The following is a 12,793-nucleotide window of genomic DNA, read 5'->3' on the forward strand; positions in this document are numbered from 1 at the left end:
AATAAAATGTGTATAAAAACATTCTGCCTTTCCAAATAATGCTGAATTTTGAGAGGTACACATTTAACGACCTATTCAAATAGAAGGCTGCTACCACCATAACAGGCACATTGTTCAATTCACCCGTCTAAGTGAGCTTTACTATTTTTGTAAATGTAGAATTCTTCATTGAAACCCATTAGATGTGGTACCTAATGTAGTGGTCCATGGGAGTATTTATAATTACAATACAACTCAATTTTCAACATCACATCAGTAATTTTATTTTTGTCATGTTATGGACAAAGACAATGACGTCACAGCACGCGAATCCATTTCTTGTGTTGCAATTATACCGTCCACAGCTAGATGGCGGTGTTATCCTTCATGTAACACTCACATCCCTTCTCTTTTATTTTTCCCCCACCTCTCTATCACCTGACCACCTGCCGAGCCCCTTTGTCTCTATCACCTCTCCATCCTTATCTTCCGCCCCCCTCCTGCGGCTCTTGTCGCCATGGCGCCGCTGCCCCGGGTTGCTTTACGGCGCGGCCGTGGCCTGGGTTTCCCCTCCGGAGGTGAGCAGCTGTATCAGGCTTCCGGACGCCGGCCTGCCGGTGCCCGAGGCCCACTTGAAGAACATTCTGCGGCGACAACAAGAAAAGTTCAAAGACGGCGGATCCCTTTTTCAGCACCTTTGGGGTACCTCACTGTCATGCAAGTGTAAAAAGAAGCAAAACGTGGCTTGTCCGCTGTAATTAAAATGAATAATGCCGTTATTTAACAGAGTAATGGTCCCTGGCAGATGCAGGCCACGCCCCAAACCATTCCCGGGCAAAAAGCGTCTTGAGTATTGATGGCGTCGATTATTGCCGTCTTTTCCTGACAAACGACATCAGCTTGTTTTTTTCCGCCCCATCGACGCTGCCGCTTCTACGACAAACATCCGTCACGTGTCAAGGTCAGAGCGGTAATAAAAAGGACAATGATGAAACGATAGTCGTCGCCTTTCATTTCCCGCCATGCAGATGCGGTTTCTATTTGTGTCCCCTCAGCGGCAGACGCTGGTCTAATCTAATCTGTTGTGTCTGAAGCGCAGGCCGTGCACTGGCACAATTACAATACATATTTACTGACGCACAAATTGGGTTTCATTCATCACATTTGTCTGAAATAACATGTCATTTGCCATGGAACATTCTCGAAATGTACTTATCTCATTGTTTCATGTGACGCCAACATTTTTTATTGACGATTTCACAAACTTCCAGGTCCTGAATGCAACAATATGTTTAGTATTACGGTTGTACAATTGCACTGCATCACACAGAGTTGTTTGCAATATTTAGTATACCTTGTTAGCACCTTAAAGTTATTTATGTGCAGTATATATTTTGTAGTTATTATACCGTTAATTAGTTAATGCACATTAAAATGATGATTTTTGCCTTAGCAATTTGTTATTTTTGATGATTTCTTGTCTACAACCTTGAAATTATTTAACCTATTTTCCTTTTGCATTGTGTCTTTATGGTAAAATAGTAATGTCTTATGGTTGAATAGGGCCTATTATTAGTCAACAATATGCACATTGAAGCAAATTTTATGTATTTTTGCTGAAATAAAAAGTTTTCAAGCATAAAAATGGCTAAATGAAAAAATATACACATAAGGCATTCAGAGGTGATGATATGTAGTATACTACACTGGTCACTAGAGGTCAGTATCCATCCATCCATTTTCTATGCAGCTTATCCTCATCAGGGTTGCGGGGATAGGCTGGAGCCAATCCCAGCTGACTTTGGGCAAGGTACACCCTGGACTGGTTGCCAGCCAATCGCAGGGCACATATAGAAGAACAACCATTCACGCTCACATTCACATCTGTCGACAATTTAAAGTCGGCAATTGACCTAACATGCATGTTTTTGGAATGTGGGAGGAAACCGGAGTACCCGGAGGAAACCCACGCACGCACGGAGAGAACATGCAAACTCCACACAGAGATGCCCAAGGTAGTGTTGCAACTGTAAGCTAGACTAAGCTAAAACTCTACTCTGAATCCCCGATGTCACTTCCTGTCCATGCCACCAAAACACATTTGCAACAACACACACGAGCATGAGTCTTATTTCTGTGTTGTTTTCTCCTAATATGTCTACTATATTGGGTAATACTGTAGGAGTGTAAAGGTGACTATACTGTAGTGGTCTTATGTAACTCTCTCAATACCAAAGACGTATTTATACGTTTTTAAAATCCCGAATGCCCGATCCCAAAGACGTATTTATATATCTTTTAAGTTGTTTTTTTTTGCGCGAGAAGCAAAAAGAGGTGATGACGCAACGGCACACAGTCAGTCACTTTTAGAGCAGTTTAAAAAAGGCCACAAGGTGGCAGAAGTGCATTTGATAGGAGCTCAGCATGTGAATTTGAATGGAAAAAACATACATGACAACAAGGAGGAAGTGGAAGAACATGGAAGATTGTAGCGTGCAGAAGACTACGCATTGTAGGGAAATTTTAACCCATGCACGCGCACACACAGTTCGTTTACAAATGTGAAAATTGTAAATAGTTAATGGTGTTAGACTTGTAAATAAATTGTTATTTTGATGTAAAACAACCTTTTTTGCGTTTTTATGTTAGTATAGTTGTTTAGATATTTGAGTTGCCACAAAAGTAAAAAAGGTGTCAAAGGGAAAGTTATGCTTGAAATGTATCTTTTCACAAAAAGCTGGTTTTCTCCTTTTTTCTAGTTGAGAACTGATATTTTCCTGAAACGTACCTACAGTATATGTTCTACTGCGGATTACTAAAGAACGGAAAAAGATAGAAAGAAACTTTTTTTCCTGAGTAAAAAGACGGGAGTCTAATCTTTCTTTTGGTAGGTTCCATGTTTATATAGCCATAGAACACAATAATCTGTGTGCCTTGAAAGATCAGTCAAAATAGTCAAAAATGGCCGGTAATGAAGGGGTTGTCTCTTGAAAAATGGCTGGGATTGAATGAGTTAAAGTCTAGGGGGCTCTAATAATGTTAAAACACATATTTAGAAGGTAGTAAACAGGTTTTCTATGCTTTAACTAATAAAATATTGTATTTATACATAAGGAATCCTACTTCACTTACCATGGTCAGGTTTGGAACCAATTAAATGTGATAAATGAGGGATCACTGTATACCAATTTCCCTCTGGGGTCAATAAAAATGTTCTTATCCTGACAACAAAATTATCCAGAAGGCTCATGCTGAAGCTAAATATTATAGTTTAGGATGTAAAGCTACTATTGCAACTCTGAATACAAATGATGAGCAAATGTTACCATTCATACACAGTAAGAATGTACTCACTCTGCGACGTACTCCAGCGGCGTCCACGTGCCGAAGTCGGCATCAGGCATGAACTTCCTGTTCATGGGCGTATCCAAGGTAACGCTGTTAAAAGGAGACAGATGACAATCAGCAGAAGCGTCTGGCAAAGACGAGCTGGCTGTGACGCATAACAAGCATCGCTTGAGCGGTATTTCTTAAACACAGCACATTTAATACCAACATTTATTTAACTCAAGCAGCGTGCGCGCCATTTTTTGACACAACTTATTAGAATGTGCGAGTGTGCCCCGTGAGAGTATTCAAGCATCACGAGGTGGGTGAACTTTAAAGCTGCCAACAAAAGAAGCCACAAATTCACGAGGCTAGGCAGCATCAGTCATGTGACCCAAAGCTGGTGTGGCAGCAGAAATGCAAGTCATTGGCCTAATACAAAACAGATGCGACAGCAGCATCCCTCCAGCCTGCCAATGCTGTTGCTGGTGGAACAACCAAAGATAAGGCACCGGAGAAAAAAAATGAAAGAAGATTCTAGACTGTCATGATGATTGTGCAAAAAACAGAACCGCAACAGATCATGTGCATACAGTAAGCAGTGATCTTATTCATTGGTATTGTCTGCTGATTATCTATCCTTATTGCCTGAAACAGACAAAACATTTTCCATGACATAAATAAACAGTAACATGCTATAATTAGAGCTACGTGCATGAGGCAGAAGGGACGTTATCTACGTAAGGTACACACTGACTTGAACTGACACACAATAGGCAGCTAAAACTACAAAATATGTGCCACACGTCTCATTAGTGCAGTGTTTCCCATGCAGTCATTTATTTGTGGTGGCTCGGCACCGATACATTTGGACGGCCAGTCATAAGTCATGACCCACTTTATCAGAAGCAATATCTAAAAAAAAATAAAATAAAATACAATAAATGCTTACAGTACAAAGTGCATTGCAAAGTGCATTTAGGGCTACATGAATTTAAAATAAAAAAGCCTAATAAATATATACAGTACATTATAATAAAAAATATATAATAATATAAATATAATATGTAATAAGTATAATTACATGTAAATATCAAATAGCAAAAGATACATAAGAGGTTAAAGGGCGAGCCTATCAATGTAAGGAAATTTACATCTGAAACCAGTCGAGAACCGCTGTTGTAGAGCAACCTTTATTTTTTTAGATGAATTGTTTACCCTAGCTCATATACACTGTGGGTGTATGTAGCTTGTCTTTCCAATGCCATTCAGTAGGAATGGCATCACAACTCTGCTTCTGAACATTCCTCATACACACATTTGGAGATGTACACTCATTTTGATGTACACTCATTTTCACCGTAGGACACATCTCAGTTATAGTTACCCTCAGAGGGCCACCTCTAACTGTGAAACCGTATTCATGTATAATCACCTCATGATATCGTGATACTTGTGATTATTATCATTTCCCCTTTGTATTGGTTTCCCAATATACTTACATTGAAAAAAGTCAAGGTGCCAAGCGCAAATTTGACGATACAACAATTGTAAAATTCCAATAATAATAATAATTTTATTAATAATAATTCATTTTTATATAAATGATTTAATAATAAATAATTTTAAAAACATTTAATTGGGTTTGACAACAAATTAGAACTTTTCTGTCAAAACTGACAACAAATACGTTTAGCAAAAAAGATTAAGTGTCCTTTTGATAAAAAAATTGAAAATAATTTTTTAATTATAATTTTACTTATAATATAATATTTAAATAGTAAAAAAATATAAAATATCATAACATAAGAATACAAATATTGTTTTACTTAGTATAATATTTAATTAAGTAAAAAAATAAATATAAAATATATTTTAACAATATAAATATTGTTTTACTTAGTATAATATTTAATTAAGTAAGAAAATAAATATAAAATATTTTTTAACAATATATTGTTTCACTTAGTATAATATTTAATTAAGAAAATAAATATAAATTTTTTTAACAATATAAAAATAAATAAAACATTTATATAAACATAATTTTTTAGTTTAAAAAATAAAATGTATAATAATAATAAAATGAATTATTATTTTAAAATAATATTAAAATAATAAAATAAAATAAGTGCCTTATTGACGTGCATTATTTCCAGAATTTTGCGTGCCACATAAAGTAGTTTGCCACATAAATTGAGTTGGACACCTGTGCTCTAACATAAAAGAACGTATTGCTCTTCTCAACGAGCAGCGGGACCTGCTGTGGGTGTTGCCACAACCCACCCACTCTAAAATAGACAAATAGACTCACCTCAAATATTTTTTCCCCCCACAGCAAAAAAAAAAAAAAAAAAAAAAAAGATATGAGTCATGGACACGGTTCGGTTTGGTACGTTACACCCTGACTTGGTTGGCATTTCCTCCAATAAATGCCCGTTATGTTCAGCAGTTCAGTAAACATGTTGCATGTGTCTTTGAAATGAAAAGTTCTCAAGACAAACTGAGCGCTTTTGTGCGTGTTTTGCAGGGGTGCAGGAAGGGAAATGTAGGCTTGAGCACTTACGGCAAGATGGCTACCGCAGTGGCACCTGAAGGCATCCCGCTGTTTTTGGCGGCCAGACTCTGACACAGCTGGTGCACGGCGGCCTTGGCCATCCCGTAACCTACCATGCCTGAGGGTAAATGAAGAAAACACCAGGAGGAAGAAAAAAAGCTCACTTAGCGCCTTTTTCCAATGTTCATTTGACATACTGTGTTTCAATGACACCCCAGCTGTGATTAGCCTCACGGAACTTTGCAGCTTCAGCATCTGGATCCAGTAAGTACCGCCCCATTGTTCAAAAAGCTTTCCAAAGAATCCTAAGAATTCCGCCCGGTGCCGTCTCATGACACGCTAATAAGAGATTGAGCCAATGGGAAGAAGGGGAGTTCTCTTTCAAGTTTGGGTTCCTTACAAGAGCTGAGCGAGTCAAACGTAAAGCAAGAGGTGGCAATCTGACCTGAGGCTAGCCTGCAGATACAGGCGTCCGGGAGTACATTAGCCACAGGTTTGATCCCTGTGCACCATCCGTGGTGGATCTAATTGCCTTGTTTGTTTTTGAAGCATAGTCTGTCAATAACCGTGTCCAACGCATAAATAACGGGATAAGGGGGTTGTAATGGCCCCTCAACATAAGATGGACTTTGGTCACATGACAGCACAAACACATATTTGTTAAACTTTTGCGAATAGAATCCTTGAAACCGGTGCCACATCAACCAATAACTCACTTTATTATATTAACACATTTATATTTATTGACTTGGCAGTACATACATATTGTATATAGCCAGTACACTTGGATATATGCAATATGTATTTTTGTATATTTATTCAAGCTTCTGATTGGCTAAAATGGCTAGGCCTGAGAGCACCACATGTTGCCTTGGCATGTACTTGACAGCCAGCAAATGTGGACAGATTCATTTTTTAATGCCAATGGTAAGTAGAGAGATTTTAACAATATTTGTAAAATAGTTATCCCACGCTTCCACTTTCGCGGCATCACTCTCACGATTTTTCTAAAATATATTGTTTAATCAATCATTGTTGTTTCGTGGTTGAATACAAACTAATATTAGTAAACAAATATGCATATTTAAGCCACTCTTATGTATTTTTTTTCCCTAAATTGAGCATTTTCAAGTGTTTTACATGTATTACATTGAGATAATAGCTACCACAGGAAGTACTGTGCAGAACAGGAAGTTTAAAAAAAACAACAACAAAAAAAAAGAACAAGGGTGTCCCCCAATGTGAACGCGTGTGTCTATTATGTCATGTTTATGTCTCATTTACTCTTATTATGTCTACTATATTGGGTAATAGGAGTGTAAAGGTGACTATAGGGCTGTTATGTTAAGTCTAGAGAGCTCTAATAATGTTAAAAAACATGTTTAAAAGGCTGTAAACAGGTTTTCTATGCCACAACTCCAAATACATTCTATTTATAAATAAGGAATCCTACTTTGCGGAAATTCACTCATCACGTGGAACCAATTAACCACGATAAACGAGGGATTACTGTAATCATGTAGGAGTGTCAAAAGTGTGTCCCAGGGGCAATTTGTTTTTCTTTTTTTCTTAACTGGCTCTAAAAAAAAATTGAATAATTAGCAAGATATATTGTGGCTGTTTTGTTCAGATGGCTTAGCATATATTGACCTACATTTTAGCATCTTTAATGTCCAAAAAGTATTAGTGGCCCCCCTGCATCCATTAATCTTTCTGCATGCGACCCTCATATTTTGTATCACAGTTGATATAATTGTCAAATTTGGACTTTCACAGAGTGAACGCCAGTGAGCTACTTTTTGAATATTTACTTGGCCTCATTTGGCCCGTGCTGAAGAAGAAGTTCGTGGCGAGGTCAAAAGGAGCAGCTGACGGACAAACAGGAAGATCAAAGCATCGACTTTGTGCTTATGAGGGGCCCACTCACACAGCGCTGCCAGAGAATCCTTTCGCAATTCTTCGTCTCGGTTTGTGGCTTGGATCCATTTTATTGACACATCTTGCCCTCGCTGTTGTGAGCCTCTGATAAAAGCGTTGATTCCCTCAATGATACCCTGTGGCGCTTTCTATTACACACATAATCTGTATTGACAAGCTAGACAACAAACACTCACTCACCACCCCCCCAACGGACCTCAATAGATCAATGTCTGTTACCATGACGACAAGCCATGCGGATGACGAGGACGGTAAACAAATGTCTCACCTCCGGTCCCTGACAGAGCGGCTTTGGCCCCTGCCAAAGTCAACAGACCCCCAGGTTTCAGGTGCAGCGCTGCCAGGTGGGTGGAGATGGTGGAAGTCCATACGCTTTGTTTCCACATCAGATCTGTGTTTTTGTATAAATCTAAGAGAAAAGACACAAGTCAACTTTTTAGAGATTTTTTATACTGGATATATCTTATTACAGGGGTGCTCACACTTTTTCCACACGGAAAAAAAAAAAAAAAACAGTGTTCCCTCGCTCTATTGCGGTTGACCTTTCGCGTATTCGCTGAATTTTTTCGTGCTTCTTTATTTTTCTTACGCCATTACAGACCGAGCCTGGCTCTTTAAGAAGAATTGCACTGTGGGAAGTTGAGTGTCTCTCTTCCCTAGCTTGTGTGTCTGCACCGCCCATTGTTTTCTGCATCCTGATTGGCTGTAGACCATTGTCAATCAATCACTCTCCTTCATGTCGCCCCGTGTATCTCCTGTGTCATCGCTAGCTTGCTTGCTAGCTTGTGAATGAATCTTCGGTTCGAAGGAGGAGGACTGCAGCAATATGTTTTAACAATATACAAAAATGCTACAGTAAAGCGGAACGGCGCCAGGAGGAAAAGGCACAGTCGCAGGAGAAAAATACACATAAGTGACTTTATAATTTCTTGGCTACTTCGCAGATTACATTTATTGCGGGCTATTTTGGGAACCTATCCCCCACGATAAAGGAGGGAACGCTGTACTTTGATATTCTTCAGATTTGAATTTCTGAAAACACGCTAAAATCATCCAATGTAGGTCAAGCTATGCTAAGATAAATATGAATATATTTATTTAAATAAATAAATAAAATATACTTCAGTACAGTTGGCTACATACAAAGGGCAATACATTTTTCTCAATTATTATTTCTTTAGAATTTTAATTAATTAATACATTTCTTGGTTATCCAAATAAATAATAATGATGATAATGAAAATGTTATTGGCCAATCGTTTTTTTCTGTTATTTTTGGGGGGATAAAGTCAAACTTTTAATTACTTTTAAAAAGTTTTCCAATCTACAAATAAAAAAAATAAATGAATAAAAAAATATTCCTGGCTAATGTGTTTTTTTATAGTCAGTCAACGGGAATTTTAACTGGACATAACAGACTGCTACTTTTTTTTTTGTTCTTGAGTTGAGTTGAGTTGTTTAATTTCCAATTTTGTTAACATGTTTTGATGCAGGCCGTCGTTAACGTTATTTAAAAAAAAAAAAAAAAAAAAAAAAAAAAAAAGTAGTAGGCCAACAACAACAAAAAAAAAAAGCTGTGGGCTGCAAATGAGCCCCGGTCCTGACTTTGGACAACCCCGTCTTATTAGATTGTACATATGTAACAAATTTTACACACTCTGCTAGCGCACCATTCGCAGCACTGTTCCATAGTAGTGTTTTGCTTTTTCTTTGACATTTTTACGACAGCAGTGAGACACCAGCACCACCGTACTCACCTGCCATCAAACATAAGGTGTACCATTTTCATGTTTTACGGTGGTTAGCTTCTTTTTACACTTGTAACGCAGTTAAGAATGTTAACACATTACTTTAATGACTGTCTGTACATTTATGATGGTAGCAGTTTGACCCTGGAAAAGATTATTTCCATTATTTCCTATTTCTTTGGCATGGGACACCGTTGGATAGTCACTTGTATTCAAGACTACGAATGTTACTAATTACTGTCTATGACCACAACATGAAATATTGGGGGGTTAACACAAACTTGGGCTCCAACCTTTAGAACTGCAGTTTCCTCCTGCCCATCCGCCCGCCACGCACAGAATGGCGTCCACCTTCTGCTCCCCGAGCACCTGGGCCATGTCTGCTGTGACCTGCGAGAAGCCTTGTTAATCAGTACATCACAAAGTGGTATTAGTAGTAAAATCTCAACAACAGTGAGCAAATGCAGCATTTTATGTCTTAGAAAATCAGACATTGGAGCAGCACATCATGCGCTTCAGTGATAAAGAGACGATTAGCCTCATCAGCTGATGTCTGCGGTCACAGAGCGTCTTAACCAGGCAGCTTGTGTTGATATTTGGGTAGTATAATAGATGGATATCAGCATAAATGGGCCGTTAACAAAAATGTATCTACCTGTGTTGTCCTTTAATATCATTTTTATATGGGGTCGCAGTAGCTCAGTCTGGAAGGACTTTGGAATCCGAGTGCTCTAGTTCCAGACATACTGTGTTCAAAAACCAGGTGCCCTTGCGCAAGGCACCAAACCACCTTGTATCAAGCTCACGGGGCGTGTGTGGTGTGCAACACAATGTTTATATACAGCAGAGTGTAAACTGAAATTCCCCTAAAGCAGACCTGGGGATATTTGCGGCAGCAGCTCATGTTTTAATGATCCGCGGCATATTCTCACGATAAAATTAAAATTAGGGCCACGTTGAAAAGAAAAAAATGAAAGGCTCCATGGAAAAACCATGGAAAAACTCTTTTAAATACACAACAGTACTCCCAAATAGTTTGGGATATTCAGCTTTGGGGTACAACTTCAGTATAAAATGCACTGTAACCTTTAAATGTCGCAAATGCCAAAAACACACACAAACCCCAAATACAAGCGCATGAGAGAAATGCTGCAAGTACACGGAACAAAACCAAAGTGTGTCGCTGTTGCTGCGCGTTTGCCACTACCGGCAACCATAAATTGGATTTAAATCATCAGAGGTTTTTGCTCGAGGAAAAAAACCTGACATTTCCACGTGTGACTTGAACAACAGGTGCAGCTAGCAGCAGACTAGCAAAGGGAAACTTAGGAGTCACTCACTGAAGTGAATCGTGTACTCTATTCACTGGAGTCACTCGGCACAAAGTGCACGCGCACAAAGTTGCACGTGTACAACAAGCTTCAAACTTGAGTCAGTAAAACTCGAGTGTTCGTTGAGCACCCGTGAGTTGGTGAACCTCAAGTTTTCGTCAACCTGTGATTCGGTGAAACCTGGGTCTTCGTAAAGTACCCATAAGTCAGCACAACTCAAGTGTTTGTTCGTCGAGCACCCGTGAATTGGCGAAACTCGAGTGTTCGTCAAGCTCCAGTGACTCAATGAAACTCAAGTCTTTGTCAACGTTTGAGTCAGTGAAACTCGAGTGTTTGTCTTGCACCCGTGAGTCAGTGAAACGTGAGACCTTGTCGAGTAACCATCAGTTGGTGGAACTCAAGTCTTTGTCGAGTACCCCTGAGTTGGCGAAACTCGAGTCTTCGTCAACCCGCGAGTCAGTGAAACTCGAGTCTCTGTCGAGCACCCGCAAGTCAGGGAAACTCGAGTCTTTCGCAAGTGATGGGAAACTCGATTCCTTTTATTCAATTGAGTTCTTATGAATCCCTCAATGAAGTGAATTGGATACTTGATTCACTGGAGTTACACACACAAAGAGCACACACAGAAATTTGAATCAGTGAAACTCGTTCGACTTGTTCAGACTCATGAGTCTGCAAAACTGGAGTCTTTGTGAACCCGGGAGTCAGTGAAACTCGTGTGTTTGTCAAGCACCCACAAGTCAGTGAAACTCGCAGGCTGAGTGAGTGAATCGTTTGGACGGAGAATTGATTTGTGGCAAGGACAAAATCTGTTGCTTTTTTTTCCAGGGGGGCATACAAATGCAGTTAGAGTAACAGCTGGCCAATGTTAACTGGTTTCCTTTGTTAAATTTACCTCTTGATAGCAGGGGTGAGTAAGTGAACAAGTTAAAGGGGACGAGTGCCCGTGAGTTACGATTCAGTAAAAAACAAAAAACAAAACGGGAGTTTAGAACGACTCGTTCATGACTTGCACATTATAAACGCTCTGCAGTAGACGGGGACGCAGCACCACAAAGCTAACGCACTCATCAGTACACAAACAAGCCGCGCGTTGTCTTTATGCTTAAACACACAATTTAATTACGCCAGTTTGATTGTAGAACTGGTTATTTCGTGTAACCACAAAGCTGCCATCACTCACCTGACCAGCCTGCTCGCAGAAAGAGTCTGTCAACTTGACAATTACGTTCTCGTTAGCCTCCTCGTTGGCAGCCATGTCGATGTTCGCGACCCACTGGTGAGTTAAAAGAAAATATACTTTAATTCAACCTTTGTTTAAACTCTAAAGTCATTCATGTACTGTATGTTGGTCAGAACCCATTACAAGACCAGCTAGCTAGCTAGCCCATTTAGCCTGCTGCTAGCATGTGTACACTCACCCATCCTTTGGATTTGAAATGCTGGACAACCTTGGAGCCCAGCGCTCCTCTTCCGCCGTAAACAATCACCTTGTTAGCACACATGGTTCTTCTGGGACGAGCCGCCAGGGAGTGAGCCGAGGCAGGACCAGTAGCAGGCTAAAGAGTGAAGGCGGTAGCAGGAGGCGTCTCCCACGGGAGAGCAACAGGTTGGTGGAGCTGGACTGATGGTGCGTTCAGTAACATACTGTAAAGTCCCCAGTTTCATTCAAAAAGTCCGCTTTACTATTACAGTACGCCCACACAAAACGGAAAACAAAATGATGGTATACAGAACAATGTAATCATCGTGATGGCTCTAAATACTTCCTTTTATATATTAGTAGTACCAGATGTACCCCGTAACAATCCAGCATTGTAAAAAGTAGTAGTGGTAGAAGTGAAAGTCGGCATTGAAAAACCCACGTCGGTTTAAGTATTTAAAGCAACCAGGGGTGTTTGATTTAGATTGTG

At 39.5% G+C, this 12,793-nt stretch overlaps 1 protein-coding gene across 1 annotated transcript; it reads right to left on the reverse strand.

The window, feature by feature from the left end:
* Positions 1-215: 215 nt before the first annotated feature.
* On the reverse strand, positions 216-12,481 carry qdpra (quinoid dihydropteridine reductase a). Its single transcript, XM_054793026.1, has 7 exons — positions 12,302-12,481; positions 12,064-12,156; positions 9,843-9,939; positions 8,070-8,210; positions 5,873-5,981; positions 3,334-3,417; positions 216-623 (listed from the first exon to the last, which is right to left on the reverse strand). The coding sequence occupies exons 1-7, from the start codon at positions 12,383-12,385 to the stop codon at positions 521-523; spliced, it is 711 nt and encodes a 236-aa protein (XP_054649001.1). The 5' UTR covers positions 12,386-12,481; the 3' UTR covers positions 216-520.
* Positions 12,482-12,793: the final 312 nt, after the last annotated feature.

The sequence above is a fragment of the Dunckerocampus dactyliophorus genome, chromosome 11 (assembly GCF_027744805.1).
Source record: "Dunckerocampus dactyliophorus isolate RoL2022-P2 chromosome 11, RoL_Ddac_1.1, whole genome shotgun sequence".
NCBI lineage: Eukaryota > Metazoa > Chordata > Actinopteri > Syngnathiformes > Syngnathidae > Dunckerocampus > Dunckerocampus dactyliophorus.